The sequence below is a fragment of the Budorcas taxicolor genome, chromosome 20, assembly GCF_023091745.1.
Source record: "Budorcas taxicolor isolate Tak-1 chromosome 20, Takin1.1, whole genome shotgun sequence".
NCBI lineage: Eukaryota > Metazoa > Chordata > Mammalia > Artiodactyla > Bovidae > Budorcas > Budorcas taxicolor.
In genome coordinates, this window is record NC_068929.1 from 8,367,085 (window position 1) to 8,392,254 (window position 25,170).

The following is a 25,170-nucleotide window of genomic DNA, read 5'->3' on the forward strand; positions in this document are numbered from 1 at the left end:
ATGGAGTCTTAGCTACTGGATCACCAGGGAAATCCCGTAGGGGGATCTTCTTCAGCAAAAAATTTAAACCCTTACAACATGATTTTATTTACACAGATAATAATACATGCTCATAGCCCCACTGGAGGAAAAGCAGAAAAGAGCAAAAAGGGAAAAAAGGAAAATTAAAGTCACCCATTATACCTGAAACTAACACAACATTGTAAATAAACTATAACCCAATACATTTTGTTAAGATCAAGAGTAAATGAAAGTAGGATTAAAAATAAAGTCACCCATAATCCCACTCACTAATCAGGGATCATCATTTTTAATACTTTTGTGATATTCTTCCATAAACAAAATGGAATCATGCTGTTAACATTATTTTGTAGTTTGCTTTTTTCCTCATGTAATAGACACCTTCCTATGTTAGTAACAGTGGATATTCTCATTATCTTATTGGCTGCAAGATAGCAATAATGATCAGGTATCTGATAGTGAATCATGCTCCCATCTCATTCAGAACCTGTTTTCTCACTTGTAAAAGGGACACTTTAAAGGATTGTCTATTAGATTAAATAAGGTAATGTTTATAAAGCACAATGTCTGACAGTAAATGCTCAACCTAATACAACAAGCTGTAATAATTCACTCATTTAAGAAATAATAATTTCTTGGTATTTCCTGGCAGTCCAGTGGTTAAGACTCCACACTTTAACTGCTGAAGGCCTGGGTTTGATCCTTTGTCAGGGAACTACAATCCCATGAGCCACATAAAGTGGAAAAAAAAAAAAAAGCGCAAATTATTTCTCCCATGTGTTAAGTGCTTACTTTGTGCCAGACATTGTGCTAAAGATTCACAGAATCCTGACACCAGACTCATGAGGTGGGGACTCTTACTATTCCCATTTGACAGATGAGGAAAGTGAGTGACCAAGAGGCTAAATATGTCACCCAAAGCTCCCGGGCCAGTAAGTGGTGGAGATCCCAACCCAGGCAGTCAGAATCCAGGGCTCTCACACGTCCCCACGACATTACTCTCTGCTGTGGAGGCACGAAAATGTTCCCCTGGCGTTCCCTCTGAGCCAGGCACTCTGCTAGATCCTGCGGCTTTATGCCAGTCTCTGTGCCTGTTTCCAAGGTAGGCATGTGGCAGGATAGTAACCCTCTATCTATTAAATCTATTAGATCCTATTAGAACGGCAGAACCTCAGTCTTTTGTCATTTTATCTAGTGATGTCCCTTAATTCTTTTGAGCCATAGGAGGCAGAGGCTTCCCAGGTGGCGCTACTGGCCAATGCAAGAGACATGAGAAGCCAGTTCGATCTCTGGGTGGGGAAGAGCCCCTGGAGGAGGAAATGGCAACCCACTTCAGTATTCTTGCCTGGGAAATCCCTTGGACAGGGAAGCCTGGTGGGCTACAGCCCATGGGGTTGAGAAGAGTCAGACATGACTAAAGCAGAGGGCAGAGAGTGGGGATGAAGAAATGGCTCTCCTCTCCGGTTGATAGTGAATATATCCTGATAATCCTGGGCTGTAACGATCTACCCTCACGTGGTTGCCCCTCACCAGTGAGGCCCTGCTCTCCTTGGGAGCAGGGATCAGATTTCACTCCTTCCCATATCTCTGCTCTAGCCCTAAACCTGTGCCTCCATGGAGGTACCACATACATGGCAAATGAATTAATGAGCAAATGGATGCATGTGTGGGTAAATGAGTGAATGTGATAGGGAAATAATGAATGAGCCAAGAAGGGGCCAGTGAGCAAGTGAATGGATGGATGTATGAATGAGCAACTTCTTGGGAGCTTGTGTCTGATGAACGCTGGAAGGGGCCTTTGCTCCCACCTTGCCCATAGGAAGTGACTTCCTTTTTACCCCCAGCTTTATTGAGATATAATTGAACTATAACATTCTGAATTTAAGACGTACTGTGTTAACCTGATATACCTACATATTGCATCATGATTACCACAGACACCTCCAACACCACACATAATCATGTGTGTCTGTCTGTCTGTCTGTCTACCGGAAGTGGAAGGAGGAGCTCTGGCACGACCAGGCAGGACAAGGCAGGGACAAGGTGGGCAGGGGTGGGCAGGGGTGGGCAGGGGGTGGGCGGGCCCAGGGTGAGTCGGGCAGGGCAATGGCTCCAAACCCGCCGGATCGCTAGTCTGAAGAATCCTAGCTGTGCTACCAAGTTTTTAAAGACTTAAAGAATTTAAAAAGGGAGACCAGGCACAGCTTCAGTTGGCACGAGCGCACTGCAACTGTTTAGATCAAACACAGAAAGCTTACAGTTTGCCTGGAAAATCCCATGGACGGAGGAGCCTTGTAGGCTGCAGTCCATGGGGTCGCAAAGAGTTGGACACGACTGAGCGACTTGACTTTCACTTTTCACTTTTGTGCATTGGAGAAGGAAATGGCAACCCACTCCAGTGTTCTTGCCTGCAGAATCCCTGGTTGGCTGCCATCTATGGGGTCACACAGAGTCGGACACTACTGAAGCAACTTAGCAGCAGCAGCAGCAAACAGGCTCAGAAACATGGGGGCATCTCCCCGAGGTTCAGCAACTTGAAGAGCCACTTGAGTTCATGTGTCATTCTACAACCCCAGCTTTTCTAAAAGACTGGGGGACGTTTTGCAAAAGACAAATGGTTGGTTTGTAATGTCCCTCAAACATTGGTGCACCTCAAAGTCTTTGGTGAGGGGGAGTGCTTACTCTAAATTCAGAGCCCCTGATGCCAACCTAATACTGTCTGATTTTGTAGGGCTGTAGTGGAACATGAAAATTTGCATTTTGAACAGACTTCTCAGTGATTGTGAAGAAGCAAGTCAGCCAATTGCATTTGAAGCACCACGTTGTTTAATCACCCCGATCATTTGCCTAAACAACCTCTGAGGAGGGTAACGGGGCAAAGAGTTTTGAGTGGGAAAGAGAGTATTAATAATGTTCCTTTAAAAAGAACAGGTGGCTTCCATGGTTGCTCACACTATACAAAATCTGCCCGCAATGCGGAAGAGCCAGGTTTGATCCCTGTGTCGGGAAGATCCCCTGGAGAAAGGTGTGGCAACTCATTCCTGTATTCTTTTTTTTTTGCTTTACAATACTGTATTGGTTTTGCCAAACATTGACATGAATCAGCCACGGGTGTACATGAGTTCCCAATCCTGAACCCCCCTCCCACCTCCCACCCCATATCATCTCTCTGGATCATCCCCGTGCACCAGCCCCAAGCATCCTGTATCCTGTATCGAACATAGACTGGCGATTTGTTTCTTACATGATAGTATACATGTTTCAATGCCATTCTCCCAAATCATCAAAAATATGGAACGCTTCACGAATTTGCGTGTCATCCTTGGGCAGGGCCCATGCTAATCTTCTCTGTATCGTTCCAAGTAAATGTGCTGCCGAAGCGAGCACTCATTCCTGTATTCTTGCCTGGAGAATCCCCACGGACAGAGGAGCCTGGTGGGCTACGGTCCATGGGGTCACAAAGATTAAGACACGACTGAGCGACCGACACACACATAAAGAGAACATCAACAAGGCTTTATTGCAAGCCCTACAAATCTGCCCTTTCTCCCCGGCGGCACCAAGTCTGTGGGTTCCGGGCGTGGTCCGCAGAGCCGCCTAGCCACCCAGGATCCCTGGAAACGAGCCACTGCGATCCCACCCCAAGCCTCAGGGGGCGCTATTCAGTTTCGTTTCTGATGGAAATGGAGCATTGTTTTCTTTCTGCGCTTGCGCAACAAGGAATCCTCACTTCCGTCCCTACGCGCGCACCGTCTGAACTCGGCGGTCGCTCGGTAAGTGAGTGGATCCGGTGAATTATCCGGCTACGAAGCCCTCCGCCCACGAAGCCGTCCGCCCACGAAGCCCTCCGCCCCACTGGACTCAATCCTTCTTGCCCGGGGGTCTTGCCGCCTCCCCAGAGATCTCTCCGCGTGACCCCCAACCGTGCATTCTTTTGCAGTCTGAGCCCTCGTCCATCAGCCTCAAGGTCCCAGTGCCGCCCCCTCCCCACCCCCGTTTAATTTAGTTCAGCATGCGCCCTCCACGCTCGTCTTGCTCTGTGTAACACCCAGACCTTTCATATCCTTCGTTTTCCTCCTTCAGTCTCCTTCCGAGGCCACCTCCCTAGAACCCCTGGGCGGGGATGGAGCGAAGTGTCCCGGATGGAGAGAAAGCCCTGGTACCCCCACCGAGCCGCTCCTTCCCTTTCCTCTATTTGCAGACGAACACGATGAAGTTCAACCCCTTCGTGACCTCGGACCGCAGCAAAAACCGCAAACGTCATTTCAATGCCCCCTCCCACGTGCGCAGGAAAATCATGTCGTCTCCACTCTCCAAGGAGCTGCGACAGAAGTACAACGTCCGCTCCATGCCCATCCGCAAGGACGACGAGGTCCAGGTACTTGTCTCCCGGGCTCTAGTTACCCACCTGCGTGGCGCTCGGGCGCCGCCTTCGCCGAAAGTGTCGACAGTGCTTGGACGTGGAGGAGTCACACGCCCTCAGGACCGGGGCAGATGATGTGACCCTGCAGGTGACGGGAGTTGGGGCCCAGAGTCACCAGAGCACGCCTGCCCAGCTTAGTTTAGAGCATTCCAACTCGATTCTTTAATAATAATAATTTGAGAAGTTTTGCTTTGCTTTGCCAGCCAAGCAAAACTGTGCTTTATTTTTTAGTCCAGAGTTTGCTAGTTCCCAGACACTGCTCGGGGGAAGTGTGTTGGATCTTTGCAGGGAAAGGTGTTGAAATAAGAGTAAGGTTTTGGCATCATTCGGTTTAGTGGAAGCTGAACATTTGATGGTGCTGGATTTGGCAGGGAGAATGGGGAAGCAAATCAGAGGCATGAAATTTTGAGAAAGTATAAGCTGTCTGTTCTCTGACTGGAGTTTAGAATGTTTAGTAGGGAAGGGAAGGAAAGGTAAGATAAATCAGAGCTATAGTCACACCTTGAAGAAATAATATATTGAGCATTTACCGGACCAGGCACCATTCCCTAGAATTCTAGTGGTGAACATCATCCACAGGGTCCCTGTTGCAATAGGGCTCACATTTGAGAACGGGTTTCCCGACTTCCGCACTGTTGACTTCTTGGGCTGGGTAATTCTTTGCTGTGATGAGCTCTCCTGTGCCCTGTACGATGTTTAGCAGCATCCCTGGCTTCTCCCCACTAGATGCCAGTAGCACCTTCTCACAGTTAGGATAAGCAGAACTATCAGTTTTTCCAGGTATTGTCCCTGGGGAGCAAAATTCACCCCTGACAACCTCCCCCAATTGAGAACCATTATTTTAGAGGATGAAGTAAGGAATTTGGTGTATCTGTAAGGGACTGGGACTTGGAAGGTTTGAGGAGGAAAAGGTCGGAAGCAGGAGAGAAGTTAGGTTGAGAATGTGACAGGAATAGAGTGGAAAAAATAATTTGGAAGTACGGTCCAGCCTCTTCTCTTCTGGAACCTTCCCATCAGACATGCTCTAGTTTATGTTTTGTTTTTTTGGCCACAAGGCATGTGGGAGCTTTGCTCCCCGACCAAGGATTAAACCCGCACCCTCTGCATTAGAAGGTGAAGTCTTAACCCTTGGACCTCCAGGGAAGTCCCTCAGACATGCTCTAGAACGGGCGATTGCAAGCGCCTGTAGGTGCCAGTCAGGGACACGCAGAAACACCTGTAGGTGCCAGTCAGGGATGCGCAGGAACGCCTGTAGGTGCCAGTTAGGGATATGCAGGCTCTTCAGCTGTCAAATTCTCCAGTTTTGTGAGACCTGGAAAACCTGGATTCTTTCTTTTATAGAAACTGCTTTTGGCTGAGACCACCAAAAACCTCTGTATGACTAAATTCAATGGTCCCATCTTCATCTGACTGTCCTTGACATTTTCAGCAGCATTTTGCATGGGTGGCATCACCTTACTTCTTGAAATCGTCTCTTTTTAGCTTCTGTGAAACTTCAAGCTCACAGTTTACTTTCAACTTCTTAGCCTGCATTGCTTTCTAGTTCTCCTCTGTCTGATCCCTAAATAATAGAATTTGTCAGGGCCGGCACCTGCTCTTCCATTGGCTGGCCTACATTGTCTACCTAGGTGGTAACACTTATACCTAGAGTTTTAAATATCTGCTCTGGGCTAACACCTTCTTCCTTTATATCCTGGTTCAAACCACTTTTCTGACCACAGACCTAAGATCTAACTGCCTGCTGAATGTCTTTATTTGGATATCTCACAGACATCTCAAGCTTCTTATGCATGAGATCCTGACATTGCCACTGCCTCTAAAATCTGAGTCTCCTCCCATCTTTCACACCTCAGTAAGTGATGCTTCTGTCTCCCCACCTGTGTATACCATAACCCTTTAAGTTTTCTTAACTTTCCCTAACCCCTCTCTTCTGTCACTGTGTCTTGTTGATATTACGTTCAAAATAAGTCTTAAATCTGACACTTCTTTATATTTCCATTTTAGTTCAAAGCATCTTCAGCTTCCACTGTTAACCCTAATCCATTCTCTACAGACAAATTATTTGCAAATCAGAGCCTACTTAAAACCTATCAGTGGTGCTTGATGTGCTAAGTGTAACATCTAAATCATTGATAAGGCTCCAATGATCCAGTCCAGGCCTAATTCTCCAACCCCATCTCATTTTATAAGCCCCTCCACTTGCACCGTGCATCAAACACACCTTTTCAGGTCCTTAGAATGCTCTGGGTCTTTGTCCAGAATGCTCCCTCTGCCTGGAGTGCTCTTCTCCCCTTTACCTCAGTCCTCATTTTTCAGTATCTTCCCATGTGCCCTGTTCATGGATCATACATTTGTATGTTTACCTGTTAACTCCTTACTGTCCATCAGACCAAGCTCCCTGAGACCAGAGAACTTTTCTGACCTCAGTGCAGAGCCTGGCACACAGCAGGGGCACAATCAATATTTATTAAATGGATGAAAACGATTGGATGGAATTGGAACGTGACATAGAGAAAAGGAGGCATGAACTGTTCCCTTTTTAGATATGAAGACAATGAAACTCAGGTAAAATACTAAAGAATAATATAGAAAATGAGTGTCCAGGCCAGGAATATAGGTCTCTTAACTTTAGAGGTCATTCGGGGTAAGCACGTCTCCAGCCAGGAAAGTGAAATAGTCCAATTAGGTTTGTTAAAAGTGCCTTTTCTCTCTTGGTATCTTCTAAGTCTCACCTGCCTCTTTCTCTGAGTAGTTGAGTCTTCCTCCTACTTTACAGAGGGAATTAAAACTATCATCCAGGAACTTCCAGAGTCCTGGCTCCACACCCTCTGGCTTAATACCTGCATTTCCACCCCTCCTGTCTTCATTCTCTCCTGTTATAAACCCCGTTTCTATCTGAAGCTCTCTCTCTGCCACTGAATGACACATCCACCACTCTCCTCTCCCCTCTTCAGATCCTTCTATCCAGTATCTCCTTTCTCTACAGCTTCCTGTACCTTCTCCTCCATACTTGTTCATTTAAATACATTAATGTTTCCCCTTCTTAAATAATAAAAAATTATCCCTTAATTTCACATCCGCATAGAGCACATGTCCTCTTTCTGATCCTGTTCAGATCCATGCTTTTTGGGCCAGGCGTTTTTCATCTTCATCTTTCCACCTCTGGTGAATTCACGGCCTTACCATACACAACTTTCATCCCGCTGCTCCACCGGAAGCACTGTAGCCACGACCACCAGTGACCAGCTTGTTGTCACCTGTTACTCAGTCCTTTCTGTTGTTGACCATTCCTCAGCATCTGACCTTCTCGTCGCTGCTGTAACGCCAGGTTCCCTGGTTTCCCTTTTATTTGTTTATCTGTGGCTGCGCTGGGTCTTCACTGCCGCGTGGGCTTTTCCCCAGTTGTGGTGAGCGGGAGCTGCTCTCAGTAGGCGGGCCTCACTGTGCTGGCTTCTGTTGCAGGGCAGGGGCGCCAGGTGCAGCGGCTTCAGTAGTTGTGGCCTACAGGCGCCATAGTTGCGGCAGGCAGGCTTAATGGCCTGTGGCCTGTGGCCTGTGGGATCTTCCCAAGTCAGGGATTGAACCTGCGTCTCTTGCATTGCCAGGTGGATTCTGTACCCCTGAGCCACCAGGGAAACTCCCTGGTTTCCCATTCTTTCAGGCCGCTTCAGTCTCTTGTAAACCCTTCCAAAATGTTGGCTTTTCTTAGGTTTCTACATTCTGCCCTTGTCTCATACCAGCAGTTCCCTGCGTAAACTCAGGCTTTGAGTTGCCATGTCTGTGGATGACTCTCACGTCTTTGTTGCCAGCCCAGTTGGCTTTCCCTGTGTATGGAATCTCCCCATTCCACGCCTCTGGGAAAGGCATTGCCTGTACAACCAGGTGCGCAGCTGGACTCTGGATGTCCTCCTCGCCTCGTCCCTCACCTCTCAGTCCATTGACCGAGTCTTTTCCCATCTCCTTCCTCACTGGGTCTAGTGTTTAATCTGCTTTTTTTCTGATGATAAAATATTTGTATTAACTGTAGAAATCTTGAAAGGTGGACTAATATAAATTAAGAATTCTACTTCCTGTCTAATGGCAACCATTATTGACACTGGGATATATTTCCATCTTGTGTATACCAGATGTATGAAGCATGTACACACAAGATTCAGACTGTATTTTGTTTAGCTTTGTATTCTTTTTTCTCTAAAGGTCATATCTTGAAAATTTCCCTAGGTCATAAATTGTTTTTTGAAAACATGGGCTTTAGGTAGTCGCATGAGAATCTCAATATAATTTTTTTCTTTCTTTTTAAATTGAAGTGTAGTTGATTTACAATGTTGTGTTAGTTTTATTCTCAGGACTAGTTGTGTGATGACCAACCTACTTCAAGGAATGTTTTGTTCAGGTAAGAGAAGGAAAAAATCCAGGTGAAGAACCTCCACCTGACTTAGAATAACAAAGAGAAGATTTATACCAGAAAAAAAAAAAGGCTGATTTTGACTGCCAAGATTAATCTGTTTTTTTGTGCAAAAAGTTTCATTGTTAGCCTGTATGTTCCCGATCATTAGTTTCCTTACTGTGATATTCAAGCATTAGAAATGAGGAGAATTCACTTTTGTATTTTCTCTTAGGTGGTTCGAGGACACTACAAAGGTCAGCAAATTGGCAAGGTAGTCCAGGTGTATAGAAAGAAATACGTCATCTACATTGAACGGGTGCAGCGTGAGAAGGCTAATGGCACAACTGTCCACGTGGGCATTCACCCCAGCAAGGTATGGCCCGGGGCCACACGGTGGCAGTGGCTGCGTATCCCAGCATTCCTGCTGGAGTTGTTGGGCATCAGTATTGCCCACACAGGCAGATGTGATAAGGACTTTAGAGGGAGGTCAGGCAGGCTTGGTTGGTTCACTGGCTAGTGGTAGCATCAAGGATCCAGATTCTTTTCTTGTGTGTTCTGTCACCCTTGGTGATGGCCCATCTGCAAGCTGGTAGCAAGAGTGTTGCAGGCATGATTTCCCCACGAGGGAGTGTGCAGAGGGGCTAGAGAGAACACCTCTTCCTTCAGCCCTCACTCCCAGCTAGTGGAATTGACCGTTCCTCTCTTAGACTCCCAGCTTATATGCTGTAGAGTCTCTCTTCCAGAGTTTCAGATCCTTTAAGGGCAGAATGGTTGGGTCTCACTCATCTGTGTGATCTCTATATCGCCCAGTAGCTGCTGGGAATGTAGTATTTTTAAAAACAATGTATTTTGCCAGCCAAGGGATGACAGACAAACCATCCGTGTTGGTAGTATAATCCTCAGTCTTTGTATCACTAAACTACATAAATGGTCCCTAGACCCACAGGAGTTAGGGGTTGGAGATTGGGTAGCAGAAGAAGGAACTCAAGCTGCTATCATTGAGGGAAGATCTGCTGTGTGAGATAATTATGCTTTTAAGTCCTTTCCCCTTAAAAAAGAAATCAAGATCTATTTGTTTTCTCATCCTAATAGGTGGTCATCACCAGGCTAAAACTGGACAAAGATCGGAAAAAAATTCTTGAACGCAAAGCCAAATCTCGACAGGTTGGGAAAGAAAAAGGAAAATATAAGGAGGAACTTATTGAGAAAATGCAGGAATGAATGTACCCTGTTGCACAACCATGGTTTATCTGTAGGTTTTTTACCTGGCATGTAGGCCTTTAAAACTTGCCAAGATGTCTCTCTCTCAAGTGTTTTATTTCCTTCCTGTTCTGTTGTTATTATTTATGTGGTTCTGTAAATCCACTTCTGCTGTTTTGATTAATAATTTTATGAGTAAAAATTGGAAATGTTTTCTTGTTCCGAATGGTATTTATTGCTTTATAGGTAAAAGCCATCTGAATTCTCAGTTCCCCATTGGGAGTCTTTCATACTTTTAATCTACAGAGAGCAGCACAGTAGCAGCTGTGAGACTAAGACAGCCCTGCTCCTGCTTAGACCCCCATGCTGACGGGGTGGACCGGACAGGGCTCTGGTTCCTGATGCAGAGATCTGCCCCGCTTGACGGACGTCAGCCTGTGCCTGGCAGGCACAAGGCCCCACTGAGAGCAGCGGCGCTCAGCACTCCCACCCTGGCCGCCGCACTGCCCTCTGGCCAGCTTCCTCTCCATACCCTAACCAACCCAGGGACGTGCAGCTCCCTGACCCAGCTGCCCAGCCCAAGTCTGAAATACCACCTCCTAAAGATGGTTCAGAAAACTGATGGCCTACAGGCAAGACTTGACTTGGTTCACAGGTTTGTTTTTTTTTTTTTTGTCCTATTTTCATAACTTTAAAAATTAATTTCCAACATATAAAACGTAATGAGAGCACAGAGAAATCCCGACCTTTTGCTTCATCTGGCTGCGTGAGGCCCTCAGCTGCGCAGCATCAGTGTGTGGAGACAGGGGACTCTTCCTGTCCTCAATGGACTGCAATCTAACTTCTAGTCATTCCTTAAGATTAGCTTCAGAGCCACATCTAAAATCCTCCCTTGCCCCTATGGTAAACAATCTATTGATTAATGCATCAAACAGCCTTTTGTGGTTCTCTAGTAACACAGGGTTTATCTGACACTGATGTTTCTTAACACATGTTGACTGATTGCATTATTTTCCATTTTCACTGCTGAAGAAAATGAGCTTAGGTTAACTGCCCAAACCCCAGAGAGCATAAGAGATAGAGCTAGGATTTGAACCCAGGCCTCGGCGCGTCAAAGGACATTCACCTCCCGCATCAGCCCGCTCTGGTGTTCCTCCCTCTCCTCTTAGCAACCCTTTGTTAGAGTCTGATGAGAGCCCAGACGTATAGAACAGAAGAATCTGTTGGCAGCAACAGTGCTGTAGTGGGAAGAGCACTGTCACCAGCCGTCAGGTGCCAGTCGCGGCTCTGCCAGTGGGTGGTCAGAGGCCTTCGAGCAAGCTGCTCATCTCAGCTTCCATTTTCTCAGTAGAAGACGTCAGTCGCTCAGTTGTGTCCGACTCTGTGACCCCATGGACTGTCGCCTGCCAGGTTCCTCTGTCCGTGGAATTCTCCAGGCAAGAATACAGTGGGTAGCCATTCCCTTCTCCAGGGGACCCACCCAGGGATCCCACCCAGGGATCAAATCCAGGTCTCCTGCATTGCAGGCAGATTCTTTACTGTCAGAGCCAAAAGAAAATAATACTTGCACTGCCTTCCTGTCTCACGGAAAATGCCGAAATAAAATGCCAGGATCAAATGGGCTATTATTACTGAGCACACTTCGACAGTATGAGTGTATAAATTCTAATATTGCTATTATTATTCAGTATTTCCAATTCTAACATTCACCTTGCACTCAAGTAATGATTTTTCACAGAAGATTGATAAGATCACAAACCACAGAACTCCATATGCATGTTCTGACTGCAGCGTTAAGAGTGAGCAGAATGATACCAGCTCTGGAGTCAGAGGAGTCTTGAATCAAGTCCTGTTCTCGTCTTTGGTCAGCCCTTTTTATGAGCCTGTTTCCCTATTTTATGTAAGAAGCTAGAAACACTGATCTTCAAGACTGAAAATTAAAGTAGCAGTCCACCAGACCCCACTGATTTTAGGAGTCAATGTGGGTGCTTGCTAACAGTCTCTGCCTCCTTGCCTGGAGATTCTGTGATGCAGTAGGTCTGAAGAGAGAGGCCTCTTCAGACCTCTTCACATGGCCCTTGTATGATACTGATGACTAGGTAAATTTGGGAAATGGTGGATCAGGAGTCTACAAATCACAGCAGATAAAATACAGTAGGTGCCCCAAACATGGCAACTGTATCAGCGCATTGAGCTGTGTGTCTAGCAGGCATGATGAGTAGGTCAACCAGTAAGGGCTGGAGTTTGTTTCTTTAATTTTTGTCTTCACTCTTGATAACACATGTTTTAGGCCCCCAAATGTGAATAAAAGATTTCAAACTAGGTTAAATTTATAGTAAGATAATATCTTCTGATTCCTGGTCTGGGCCCTAGGCTCCAACCATTACTCTCACCATTACACTTAAATGATGATTATTTCCTAGGAATCGGATTTGGTTTCTTTTCAGCACCATGTTCAAGTGATACATAAGAGTTTTGAGAACTGTAATCTCCCCCAAATCACACCAGACTTCTTATCATCAGTCATGTGAATAATAGTGCATGATCAAGAGCAGGAATTCGGCATCAACTGAGAGCTAATCCCTGCCCTGTCATCTCCTAGCTGTGTGACTCTGGGCAAATGGCCTAACCTCTCTGGGCCTGTATGGTTATCTATAAAATGGAGATGAAATGAGTACCTACCAAATAGAGTTGTCAAGACTTACTACTTGAGATACTGTGCGTAGAGCATAGAGAACTCAGCAAGTGATAGCTACTGTCTTTCTGAGGAGACTGCAGTGGGTTTGTCTGCAGGAATAGAGGGAAAAGTTTTTCTCCAGAGAGTCTGGATAAATGCTGGAAAAGTTTTTCTCCAGGGAGTTTGGGTAAATGCTGGTTCTTGACCGAAGCGGGAGGGTTTAAAGGCAGCAGTATTGTGCTTGGGCTGCTGCAGGAACTTGGGACTGTAGAATGCCAGCTGGATAGGCCTGGCATTATCAAGCCTGCTTATCAAGGTTCCGGCTGGGGAGGGGGGTTTAGCATGTTTCCTGGAATGAGTTTGAATTAAGTGGTTTCCTACTGACCTTTTCATCAAATTTGCAGGTGTCCACTTACGTGAGTGAGTCCCCTGTGTTATTTTGGAAAAACTCCAAACTTTCACACTTCAGACAACTCCTTCCAAGTGTCTGCTTTCACAGTGCACTGGGGTCGGAGGTGTTCAGCTACAGGGCTTTCCACGTGAGTTGGGTAAGCAAGGAAGTAATCAGATCTGGGAACCAGGCAGAGCTTTACTAACCAAGAGTCCTCTGTACTCTGCTGATGCTATAGACTATAGAGCTGAGCAGTTCCAATCTGGTAATGGCTTGGGTCTTTGTTCATTGTTCTTTTTAATTATTTTTTTTCTTTTAAAGAAAAAAAAAACTGAACAGAGGAGAGTGGCAGGCTACAGTCTATAGGGTCGCAAAAAGTTGGACACAACTGAAGCGACTTAGCACGCACACATGCATATACAGTACAACATGAAAGGTACAAAAGGTATACAGTGGAAAGTCAGTCTCCTTGTCCCATTGACTCTTAGGCACTCAGTTCTCCCGAGAAGCAGTCACTGTTTCCAGTCTTCCGTATCCTTCTAGAAATATTCCATACATACATACATGATTGGGTTTTTACTAAAGTCTGGTCCATGAATAAGTCTTCATGAGAATGGCAGGTCATCCAAATTTAATTAGCGATATGAGGTTGATTTATTTCCTGAACACCATAATTACAATACAAATACGCATCAATATAAGTAAAATATTATTTGTCCATCAGAAATAACTAAATCAACCACATCCTAGCCTATCCCTAAATATGAGGGCAGCTAATTCTGCAACAGGTTTTCAAAGGTCTCATCTTATGTGTTAGATGTCTCTATCTTTTAAAGTAGTGTATGATTTAAGGGGGTTTTTCCTTTTGGTGATTCACTATTTGAGATAGAAGAGGGAGCTACAAAGACTTACATACAGATCCCAGTTTTATCTCTTAAAACAGCTAGACTTTGAGCAAGTTACAAATCTGAGCCTCTCTTTCTTAATATGTAGAGAGAATTTAATAACACCTACTTAGGTGTTGTGAGCACTCAGTGAGAGGTAATTCAGAGCACCTTGTTTAATGATTGACAAGTGACCGTCAAAACCTGGTAGCTGCCATAATCAGTGGTGTCGGCCCACAGTACACTTTCCCTATACACGAGCGGAGTAAACAGCAGTAAATTATGCTCGAGTTTCCGCTTCTCCACTAACTTCCAACCTTCTCAATCAACTTGGAAAGGGGCTTTACGACTGTGGCTTTGTAACCCCGTGTTCCTGTTTAGGAGCTCCTTGGGGTTTGCACTGTAATGTTTCGGTCCACTCTTGTTTATCCTATTGAAGTTGCCTCTGAGACTTTTCCTCTAATTTAAAAATTACTGAGCAATTTCCCTGGTGGTCCAGTGGTTGGGAATCCCTGCCAATGCAGAGGACATGGGTTCAATCCGTGGTCCAGGAAGATTCCACAAGCTGCAAAGCAACTAAGCCCAAGCGCCAGAGCTACTGAATGAAGCCCACGCGCCCTAAAGCCCATGCTCCGCGAAAGAGAAGCCAGTGCTCTGAGAAGGCTGCACACCGCTACTGGAGAGTGGCTCCCACTTACTTCCTTCAGCTGGAGAAAGCCCACTTGCAACAACAGATTCCCAGCCAAAAATAAATAAAAGTTACTGAGGACCCAAAGACCTTTACTATGTGGATTGCATCTATCAAAATAATTCACCATGTTAGACATTAACATTGTAAGATTTTAATTCATTTGAAAAATAATAATAAACCCAAAACATGTTAATGTTTTTATAGAAAATAACTACCTTTTCCAAAACAAAACCAAAAAAAGTAGCCAGAAGAGTGACATTGTGCACAGTTCCTTTATGTCCGGCTTAGTAGAAAACAAATGGATTCTTATAATGCTTCTGCAATCAACCTGTTGCAATGGTGTTCTTGGTGAAGCAAAGAAGAAAATTCAGTGTCAAATTCAGCATCACCTAGATTGGTGGTTAGAAAAGAGAGGACCTGGCCGACCCACTGGGAGAGTCTCTAGGACTCTCTAGCAGTCCTGGGACCGTGCTGCCCAGTCTCATTTTTTTTCTTGCAGGAGACCTGAAACCAGAGAATAATTCTTCATTTGGAGGGTCACTGAACCCTAGCTTGGCCTTCTCCACAGTTTTCACTTGGAATGTGTGATAAAGCTTTTTGACAGACTGACTGATAGAGGGAGCTATTGGCCAATACTAGCCCACATATATATATACCCAGATTAAAGTGTTTTCTCTTTCACAGCGGCTGAAACAGATTTCAGCCCAGTGTCTGAACAGAACCAGTGTCTGAACAGCTACATGCCTGTGCTCCTGACATCTGCTTCTCAGAGAGGCTGCTAAGAAGGCAAGGCAAAAGGTAGACCTACCAAGATTAACTTAAAAGAAAATACTGCACTAATCTAAGAAAGGGGGAGATTATTTACAATAGCCAAAAAAGTGGAAGCAACCCAACTATCCAATCGCGGATGAATGGAAAAACAAAATGTGGTATGTACATAGAGTGGAATATTATTCAGCCTTAAGAAGGATGGAAATTCTGATATGTGCTACCACATGGATGAATCTCAAGGACATCATGCTCAGTGATACATAAGCCAGTCACAAAAAGACGAATGTTCTATGATTTTACTTACATCAGGTATCTTGTTTAGTAGTCAAACTTACAGAAACAATTAAGTAGAATGATGCTTGCCAGGAACCAGGGAAGGGAAGAATGGGGACTTGTTTAGTGGGTATAAAATAGTTCTGGAGATCTGGTGCACAACCATGTGAAGATACTTAACACCACCGGACTGTACACTTAACAATGGTTAAGAAGGTATGTTTCATGTTATGTATATTTGTATGCCACAATGAGAAATAAGCTTTTTAAAAAAGAAATGGGAAGAAAGACCAAGCTTTTTTCTCTAATTTAGTTCTGGCTGATGTCACCCTTTCTTAATTATTCACTGCAGTTGTATAAATGTTTATTGAGCACATTCTAGGCATCAAATGCTTCTAAGGAAGACAGATCAGGTAAACAGCGCCCATTCTCAAGGATTTTGCCCTCTACTAAAGGGTTGGTTGATTTCTACACACAAACAAGTACAAGGCCACAAGACATGCATTAACAGAATGAAACAGGTCTTGTGAAGGTGGTGCCCGGAATGGAACTTAAGAACAACAGAATTTCTGCTGAGACCGAGTTGTTGGGAAGGGGCAGGATGAGCACACAGGAGACCAGCTAGTTTCCTCCCTGGTCCTTCAGGTAAAGGTTTGAAATCATGTTTGAAGAGATGTCACAGATCTTTGGTCCAACTTCCCCTTTAATCCAAGAACTCATTCTGGCTGAATGAGCAAAGGAATCAGGAGGTAATTCAAGGGAGGCAAGGGTGACTATCACAGGGAAGTCATGGTCCAGGGTAAAGCACACTGGGTTGGTTTAGATTTGCTTTCCATTTCGCTTTTGCCTGAAAGCTCTATCAACTTCTCTGAGAACTATGTTCTTCCTGTTACAAGGTTGTCACATACACTGAAAGTGAAAGTGAAGTCACTCAGTCGTGTCCGACTCTTTGCCACCCGTGGACTGTAGCCCACCAGGCTCCTCTGTCCTCGGGATTCTCCGGGCAAGAATACTGGAGTGAATTGCCATTTCCTTCTCCAGGGGATCTTCCCGACTCAGGGATTGAACCCAGATCTCAGCATTGTAGGCAGATGCTTTAACCTCTGAGCCACCAAGGAAGCCCCACATACACTGAACATGTGTGCAAATCCTTAGCAAGCATCAGAAATTCCTTGTTACCTTCTTCTTACTACCCTGGCTAATCCCTACTCCTCTTTCAAGGCTCAGCTCAAGACTGGCTTGGGGTGGAAAAGTCATGCACAGTGGTCCAACCTACCTTCACACTGCATTCAGTGGCCTGCTCAAAGTCCGTCTTTTCACCACCCTGTGAACTCCCTGTGGGTAGGTGTGTCTGATTCCTGTAAGCCTCCAAACCTGGCACAGTCCACGTCATTCAGTACGGCAGTAGTTAGGAGCACTGGCCTTGAAAATCACACCAACAAAGGTTGAATCTTGGTTTTGCTACTTAGCTATATGACCCTGAGCAAGATCCTTAACCTCCTTCCTGGGCCTCAGTTTCTTCACCTGCAAAGTGGGGATAATAATTAAACGGCGTCATAGGCTGTCGTGAGGTGTTCAAAACGAAACTCAAGCACATAAAGCTCATGACCCAGTGGCTACCACACAGAATTCTTAACAGAAACTTACGATGAAGTTCTCTATATATGCTTGTTGCATAAGAAGATAAGGCTGTAAATAACTACACTTTTCTTATAAGGGCCACCTTCTTATCTGAAAACTTTGCTGAGCCCCTGATGACACATTTCGAGCTCTGGGGCTCCAGAGTGCTTTACACAGCAACAGCCGGGAGGTCTCCCAGCGGAGGACGGGGCGGAGTCCCGCGCGCGGTCACGTGGGGACGCGGGGGGCGGGCCTTTGCGCGCGCAGGTCCCGCGGCCGGGGTTGACACTTCCGGGTGGGACCCGAGTGCGGCGGCGGGCCCGGGGCTGGCGCTTCCCGCAGCAACCATGGCGTACACCGGCCTCACGGTCCCTCTCATCGTGATGAGCGTGTTCTGGGGCATCGTCGGCTTCCTGGTGCCCTGGTTCATCCCTAAGGGTCCCAACCGGGGGTAAGTGCGCCAGGCCTGCCTGGGGAGGGAAGCGCGGTGAGAACCCGCCGGGCCGGGCGGGGAAAGGGGCGACGGCGCCGGTCGGAGACCTTGCCCGGGTGATCCCGCCCTGCAGTCAGGCCTCGGCCCCCCACCCCCCGGCAGCCCCCCGACTTCCTTGTCGCGGCAGCCTCAGTGTCTGCTAGCCCGAACTGAAGACGGTGGCCTCCGGCGGATCCTCCTTAGGAAGAAGCTTTGGGGGAATTTTTTCTCCTCGCGTCCCTGTGTGGGGAGGGTGCCGTCGGAAATGGACGTATCCCTCCTCAATGAGAAGTTGGGGCTCGTCACCAGACGGCTGTCGCCCTAGGCCCGCTGTCTACCCAAATGAGGCCTCGTTTGCCTACACTTTAAGGGGACGGATCAAATAAATAAAACAGAAACTGACCTCTCTGCCTCACAGGCTGTCGCAGTTGCACAGGACACCCTTGTGCCGCAGCGCTGAGCCCAGGCCTTGCATCTAGTGGGCGCCAGGAGCGAGTTGGGGCTTGATCTGGAGCGAGGTTAATTGCCAAAGCGCAGGAGGTATTGTTAAGAAACCCCTGCGTCATACCTTTCGAAGGGCGCTCCCGCACTTGTGTGTAACAAGCTCTTAGAATGATTGGTTAAGAAAGACTCCCCCCCGCTCCCCCGGCTTCTTTGTGAAATAGAGCTTTATCTGTTTTGTAAGTAAACTTTTTTTTTATTATGGTATGAAATAGTCTTCTCTTCAAAGGAGCTTTGGAAACCCTCTTTCTGGTTCCTCTTTGCCTTTTAGTCATTTTTTCTCAGCGGCAGGATCATGTGGGGTGAAGCTTATTATGAATCACAGATTTTGGGGAACACCATCTCTTGTTTTATTCTTTGAAACTAATTGGTGACTTCACAGTGCTCTACATGCATAGGCTTGAAGGGTTGTTGAGTGATCTGTTGCCTTTATTAAAGGAAAGAAAATGCTCTTACTTAATAGTTTGTGCCCTGAACCGCTTTTACTGTCTGGAATAAACTTGTGTTAGACCCGTTCCTTTCATCTAGCTTACAAGTAAATCATAATTTGTTTAAAAAGTAAAAACTGTAGGTGAATTTATCATCTGGTGGCATGAGGTCCACCCATTCTGCTCCCCTCTACTCCCCTCCTCGGATGGCATCAGTTATGTAGGGTCATCTTTCCAGCCTGTAATAGATGAGAATTCTCAGGTTATTAGAACAATTTGTGCTAACCAGATTTAATTCCTTGGACTTGTTTCTCCTGCTAGAGTTAGGGAACAACAAAGTGCTCTTTTGTTGTGATTCTGTGTTCAGCTGTTCCTTACCCACTGTCTTTCCAGCCTCCATGCTCAGAAAGCATTTATTAATGTGCTGGTAGCGTTGACCACTTCTTTCTTGAAGCTCCCCGTTTGGGGCCCACTGTGCCCAGCCTTGGGCCTTGATGCCATTGCTCTAACCCAGAGTAATGAAGTGCCTTCTGTGGTCCATGGGTTACTCAGCTTGTAGTCCTAGTGTTACGATTCAGGTTTGACCTGCTAGTGATATGTTATCTGGATTTAATTCATAGCCTCCACCCCAGCCCTTGTTATTTCCTGCTCTTGGCAGGATCGAACAGGTCTTAAAACACAAGGTGTCTCCTAGGAGTTACTGTATTACACTTTGAGAAATATTGCTCCCAGTTGGATGATCCCTATGACCTTGGATAATTTAACTTTTCCATGTTCCTATTTCCTCACTGTAAAATGGAAATATTAGTACTAAATTATTACTGGTTCTCATTAACCTCCTGAAAAGACTGCAGATAGTTGTTTTTTTTTCTTAACGGAGGGGCTGAATTGCTTCAAGGAGTATGGTGAATTTTTAATGCAGGAGAGCATTTCTGATTTGAAGAATTGAAAACATCTTCATTAAGGAGATGAGTAAAGGTGCTGTGTGAGAAGGAGAGAAAGGAGTTTTTGCTGTTAAATTTTCTTCTCTGAGATCCCTGCATGTCAAAATGCAGAAACTTGGGTCATTAGGAGGATTTCAGGACCTTGTGAAACGGGGGGGAAAACGGGGGCCAAAGGAAAAGAGGTCTTCTGAATCTGTGTGTAACCTAAAGCAAGCCCCTTACTGTCATCTTTTCTGCACCTGAAAAAGGGCGGAATACAATGAAGTCTGTACCTGGAATGCTGGTTCCTAACCATTCCTATTGTTTGTGATTTCCCACTGTCCTCTAGGAATCCAGAGATTCTCTAAAAACTTCAGGTGGGGGAGGGGGTGGCGACAGAGCTCAGGGATTAGTGTGCCAAGGATTCACGGCTCCAGTTTTCTCAGACATAACACTGTTAAACATACAGAAGAAGAGAGCAGTGTAAGTGTTATGTAACACCACCTAGATTCAATAATGTTAACATTCATATCTGCTTTATATTTTGTCTCTGAATCCGGGTGTGCATACATACATACATAATTTTGCTGAACCATTTGAGCGCACATTGCAGTCGTTGTGACACTTTACCCCTAAACACTTAAGCAGACCATAACTCAGAAAAAAAGCACATCAGGAGCTGATATTTTTGTGCATTTTGGCCATGGCACACCTCTGAGTTTGCGAGATCTTAGTTCCCCAGCACATTGGGCACTCGGAGTCCTAATCACTGGACCAGCAGGGAATTCCCCCGGGGGACCTTTTGCTCTCCAATGTCCAATGAATAGTACAAAGGGGCCTCAGCTGTTCCCATTCTCTGAGGTGGCCTTTTGGGGAAGAGGAAGATGGAGGGAAGGATTCTGGGTTGAGGCAGGGGAATGAAAGGAGATGAACCGGAGCTTGGGATGGAGGATAAACAAACATGATGCTTTTGGGGACACTAGGGCACCCACGTTCAGGAGTGAAATGCTGTTTGAAGGTAGAGGGGTAAGAAGGAGGAATGGAGCGAACTGATGACAAGTGAGAAGCTGAACTTGATTTTATAGACCTTCAAACATTTTTATTATGAAACCATTAAAATTTGGTAGTGCAACCTTAATGCCTATTTATGTATGCATTATATTGTAAGCTTAATGTATGAGGTACATACTTTGCTGCAGAATGTGCCTTCAGAATGTATCTAGAGTCTGACCAGTTCTCACGACTCATACTGCTACCAGGCTGGTCCATTAGCGCAACTCTCCTCAAACTGGTTTTTCTGCTTTTCCCCTGGCTTCCTCTTCCCAAGTCTGTTTTCACCCTGCAGAGAGATCCTATTACAGTTTGGATCAGATTTTGTCAGTGTTGTTAGCTGTTTGGTTGGATCTGACTCTTTGCAACCCCATGGACTGTAGCCCACCAGGCTCCTTTGTCCATGGAATTCTCTAGGCAAGAATACTGCAGTGGGTTGCCATTCCCTTCTCCAGGGGATCTTTCCAATCCAGGGATCAAACCCAAGTCTCCTGCATTGCAGGCAGATTCTGTACCATCTGAGCCAGCCACCAGGGAAGCCCCATTTTGTCAGTCCTTTCCTCAGATCCCTCCAAAATAGCTTCCCTTTTCCTTTCAGAGGCTGTAAGGTACCTCTGACCTCACTTCTGCCAGGCTCTCCTTGCTGTGCTCAGTCACACAGGCCTCTGTCCTCTTTGAACCTGATACCCTCTCACCAGGAGCCTTTTTGTTGCTAAACATCATCCCTTTTGTTTTCTCCTCTCCCTCCAGAGCCTGGTACATGCAGGACCCTGAGTCTGTTGAATGAGTGAATGGACAAGCCAATATATTAACCACAGGGGGGGGGGAAATATATATGTGTGTGTATATGTATGTATACGCACACAGGCACACACAGAATTTCTAAAGGATAAGTTAAACATCATCACATATAGGAGTTGTGATATTTGCTCCTTGCCTTCGAGGAGATGGTCTTTCGTATTCTGTGGGGTGTGGAGATGCCATATTTGGAAATCGTTCTTACAGATGATGGGCGTGCCTTAAAGGTGTTAAGGACTTCCTTGGTGTTCCAGTGGCTGAGACTCCATGTTCCCAATGCAAGCTACCCAGGTTTGATCCCTGGTCAGGGAACTAGATCCCACATACTGCAATTAAGACCCAGAGCAGCCAAAAAACAAAGAACTAATCCTTCTCGGTTGGTGACTGCAGGTGCAGGGGCGGTATGAGCAAGGAGATGACAAATCTGAGGGATGAAAGTGGCGGAGCTTTTTGGGAGTAGGAGATTTCAAAGGGGAGCCTTTAGAGAAAAGAGAAAGTGAAAAGAATATCACAAGTTCAGTTTTTCAAAATGTCAGAGTTCAACTGCTCCAAGATCCAGGTTTAACTTTTTCAGAAAGAAATGGAGATGGGGAGAGATCAAGGCTAAAAAGTATAGTATCATTTCATAGCAGAGAATACTACCAGATAGGGCAGTTACTTGGGTATCAAAGCTAATTACTGCTGCAGCCTTTTGTGTTCAGTTTTAGATGGGTTTGGAATAGACCTCTAAACTGTGGCATCAGTACACATTCCCTTATATACGAATGTTAATGACTTATGTAGAATTCTGCCGAGTGCGCGCAGGGCACGCTGATGTCTACTGGTGCTTCAGCAGATCAGATCCGTTTTCCTAGAGTGCAGTCCTTGCCAGCTTGATCACCTGGGAAGGGAGCTTAACCCCCTACAACGTTTGCTTGGTTATCTAATGATTGCACTGTTTTTTTTCCCCAGAGTTATCATCACTATGTTGGTGACCTGTTCAGTTTGCTGCTATCTCTTGTAAGTAGTTAATTTCTAAAATAATAATCAGTTATTTCTGGTATTTATCATATGTGTGATTAAAAGTTAAGTAAGTGGTTATCAAGTTAAGTTTCATGGTTATCAAGTTAAGTTTTCGTTGTCAAGTTAAGTTTGGTTAAGTTAAGGTTATCAAGAAACTTAACCAAGTTAAATTTCATGGTAATCATGAAACTTTATACTTTTGTTTAATTGGGGTTGGTTCTTGGTGTAACATCTAGAAATAGTAACTTAAGATTGGAAAGAAGATATTTTCCTATGTTCAGTATGTTGCTTAAGAATTGTGCAGATGCTCAGTTCTGGCAATACACGTGTAATTTATTTGGCACTTATTTCAATCATAATTAGCTGGAAATTGTCATCATACTGCTTTAGATTTTACTACCATGAAATATTTAAGCCTATTCTCTTCACTTAAATATCATGTTATAAAGCCAGTAAAGCTATTCTTTACTACGACTTTTATCTCATGAATAGACGTTAAACTGGAATTGTAATCCAGAGAAAGGGTAATCTTTTAAAATAATTCACTATACACTATATCAAAGTATGCTAATAATTGGCTTCTGTTTGAATAGATGGTATCAACTGTTGAATGAAAGCTTTAGGCTATATGAAGTCATTTCTCAACATATATTTTTCAAATACTGTTAGAAATGGCAAAACAGCATTTGAAGTATTCTGTTTTTTGTCTTTGTTTTTTTGATTTTGTTTATGTATTTATTTATTTATTTTTTGGCCACACTAAGTAGCCTGTGGGGTCTTAGTTCCCCGACCGGGGATTGAACCCATGCCCTCTGTGTTGGGAGCTCAGAGTCTTAACCACTGAACTGCCAAGGATGTCCCCCTTTTTTAAAATTGAGATATATTTCACATACCATAAAATTTGTCCTTTTATGGATTGCTTATTTTAAAACCAGCAGTTCTTTTTTGTAAAAGAGAGCTTACTAGTTTCCTGAGCTTCCTTGTATGGAAAAGAATTGGTGATGGCTGGCTATTGTTTAGTCCTCACATATGGTGGGAGGCAGCACTTCTGATCCTTTGACGAAAAGCCATGGTTCTCTGTGGCTCTGAATCTGAATTTCTTATATCCTGGGGCTTTTGCATTGAGGTTTTTCAAAGAGGCTTGTGGGTAGGAGCCAATTCTAGTTGTTGGCATACGTCAAAATCTGCCCCTGTCAAAGAGTTAAATTACCATGAATTGTGGCTGTCTGGCCATTAGATTTCTTGCTTAAGTGCAGCTTGCCGTGTTTAAAGCTGAATCATACAGCGTGATGGAAGTGTGGCTGAGGATGATGTCTAACTGCCTTGACATGCGAGCTTAGATGATGGGACTTCGTGCGGTTGCCTTGTTTTACTCTTTTCTTTTCAGAAAGGTGAAGAGGCTTTTTTGGGTCTTCCCCGAAAGACCTGAAGTGTGAAACATTTCACACTTCCCCGGAATGGAAGTCTGACAGGTAGTGAATAGAGCGCGTTCTTATTCTGGCTGTTTAGCTCTAAAGAGTAAATGAGGAGAAGTACTTGCATCAACAGTTCCTCCTCCAAGTAGGGGTGATTGAGTACCAGCCTGTCCTCCCGAATCAGATGTCCTCTAGAAATCCAGCAAGGGAGCTCTTCATCAATCCAGGAGCCAAGGAGTGGTCCTGTGATTGAAAAAGCCTTTTTTAAATTCCTCTGATCTCTGCTGCGTGAGCAGTAAGGTTGGTGGTGGAATCTTAAAAGAGAGAGAAAATTATTCTACAGAGCAATGACTTGAGATCAAACAAAGATGAGGCAAAAGTGTTCTTTGACTTTCTATCTTTGAAATCTGGTTAATTCTCTGGATATTCTCTTTAAAGCAGGCAGGAGACTTTTCCAATTAGTCTCATGCCTTGTGTCTTCATTTTCAAGTATAAAATACAGTAACTGGACTTGGTTGGAAATTGTGTCACTTTGAGTCTTAGTGACTTGGTTAAGAACTGGTTGAGCCCTTGCCTCTTGCTGTCTAGGTTTTTCCTATTGTCCCAGTGTGCTGGCGGCTGCTTTGTTGACAGTGGGTCGGTACTGTCATCAGTGTGTTGATAAAGGTAGTTAGTACACAGTGTTGCAACATTAAATGCTTCCAGAGGCCTTTATGGGGAAATGAGCTGGGTGGTATAGACTTTATGCAATTTTTTTTAAGGTTCTCTTTTTTTCTTTTTTATTTTATTTATTTTTGACTGTGCTCAGTCTTGTTGCTGTGAGGGCTTTTCTCCAGCTGTGGTGAGCAGTCTCCTCTCAGGTTGCAGTCAGTGGGCTTCTGGTTTCGATGGTTTGTCTGATTTGGGAGCACAGGCTCTGGGTGCAAGGGCTTCGCTAGCTGTGGCGGCAGGCTCAGTACTTGCGGCTCCGGGGCTCTGGAGCACTGGCTTGGTAGCTGTGGCCCACGGGCTTAGTCGCTTTGCGGTGTGTGAAACCTTCCCGGAGCAGGGAGTGACTGTCTCTCCTGCGTGAGCCACCAGGGAGGCCTCTATGCAACTGTTTTTTTCCTTTGTTGAAAGAAACTTAATCATTTATCCTATTTACAAAATATCTGCCTGAAACCTGCAGATGGAATTCAAATTCCAAATAGTTTACATACCTTATTCCACGCAGGGGTGTGATTCTTTAATACATTAAATTTGA

The 25,170-nt window shown here is 45.0% G+C and overlaps 2 protein-coding genes and 1 non-coding gene across 5 annotated transcripts in view; 2 read left to right on the plus strand and 1 right to left on the minus strand.

Moving 5' to 3' along the window:
* Nucleotides 1–3,306: 3,306 nt before the first annotated feature.
* On the minus strand, nucleotides 3,307–3,408 carry LOC128066286 (U6 spliceosomal RNA). The gene has a single exon (XR_008201192.1). It is a non-coding gene; the product is annotated as a U6 spliceosomal RNA (small nuclear RNA).
* Nucleotides 3,409–3,698: 290 nt separating this feature from the next.
* On the plus strand, nucleotides 3,699–10,238 carry RPL26L1 (ribosomal protein L26 like 1). Of its 2 annotated transcripts, none has more exons than XM_052659165.1 (4): nucleotides 3,699–3,794; nucleotides 4,223–4,399; nucleotides 9,064–9,204; nucleotides 9,924–10,238. In XM_052659165.1, exons 1-4 carry the CDS (start codon nucleotides 3,699–3,701, stop codon nucleotides 10,050–10,052), a joined length of 543 nt encoding a protein of 180 aa, XP_052515125.1. In that variant the 3' UTR covers nucleotides 10,053–10,238. The 2 variants fall into 2 exon arrangements, with proteins under 2 accessions (XP_052515125.1, XP_052515126.1); XM_052659166.1 differs by lacking the exon at nucleotides 3,699–3,794 and adding an exon at nucleotides 3,801–3,988.
* A 7,387-nt stretch (nucleotides 10,239–17,625) lies between these two features.
* The window catches only part of ATP6V0E1 (ATPase H+ transporting V0 subunit e1), a 28,022-nt gene continuing 20,477 nt past the window's right edge, over nucleotides 17,626–25,170 (plus strand). The window contains exons 1-2 of one of the 2 annotated variants that reach the window (XM_052659162.1): nucleotides 17,626–17,789; nucleotides 22,462–22,509. In XM_052659162.1, coding sequence (XP_052515122.1) covers nucleotides 17,686–17,789; nucleotides 22,462–22,509 — 152 coding nt within the window. In that variant the 5' untranslated portion in view covers nucleotides 17,626–17,685. The remainder of the gene's footprint in view (nucleotides 17,790–22,461; nucleotides 22,510–25,170) is intronic. The other variant, XR_008201182.1, reaches the window with a different exon arrangement.

Coding starts and splice junctions, on each gene's coding strand:
- RPL26L1 (XM_052659165.1), top strand. CDS start 3,699: ATGGAAATGGAGCATTGTTTTCTTTCTGCGCTTGCGCAACAAGGAATC. Junction 3,795..4,222: donor CTGAACTCGGCGGTCGCTCG/GTAAGTGAGTGG, acceptor CTCTATTTGCAG/ACGAACACGATGAAGTTCAA. Junction 9,205..9,923: donor TGGGCATTCACCCCAGCAAG/GTATGGCCCGGG, acceptor TCATCCTAATAG/GTGGTCATCACCAGGCTAAA.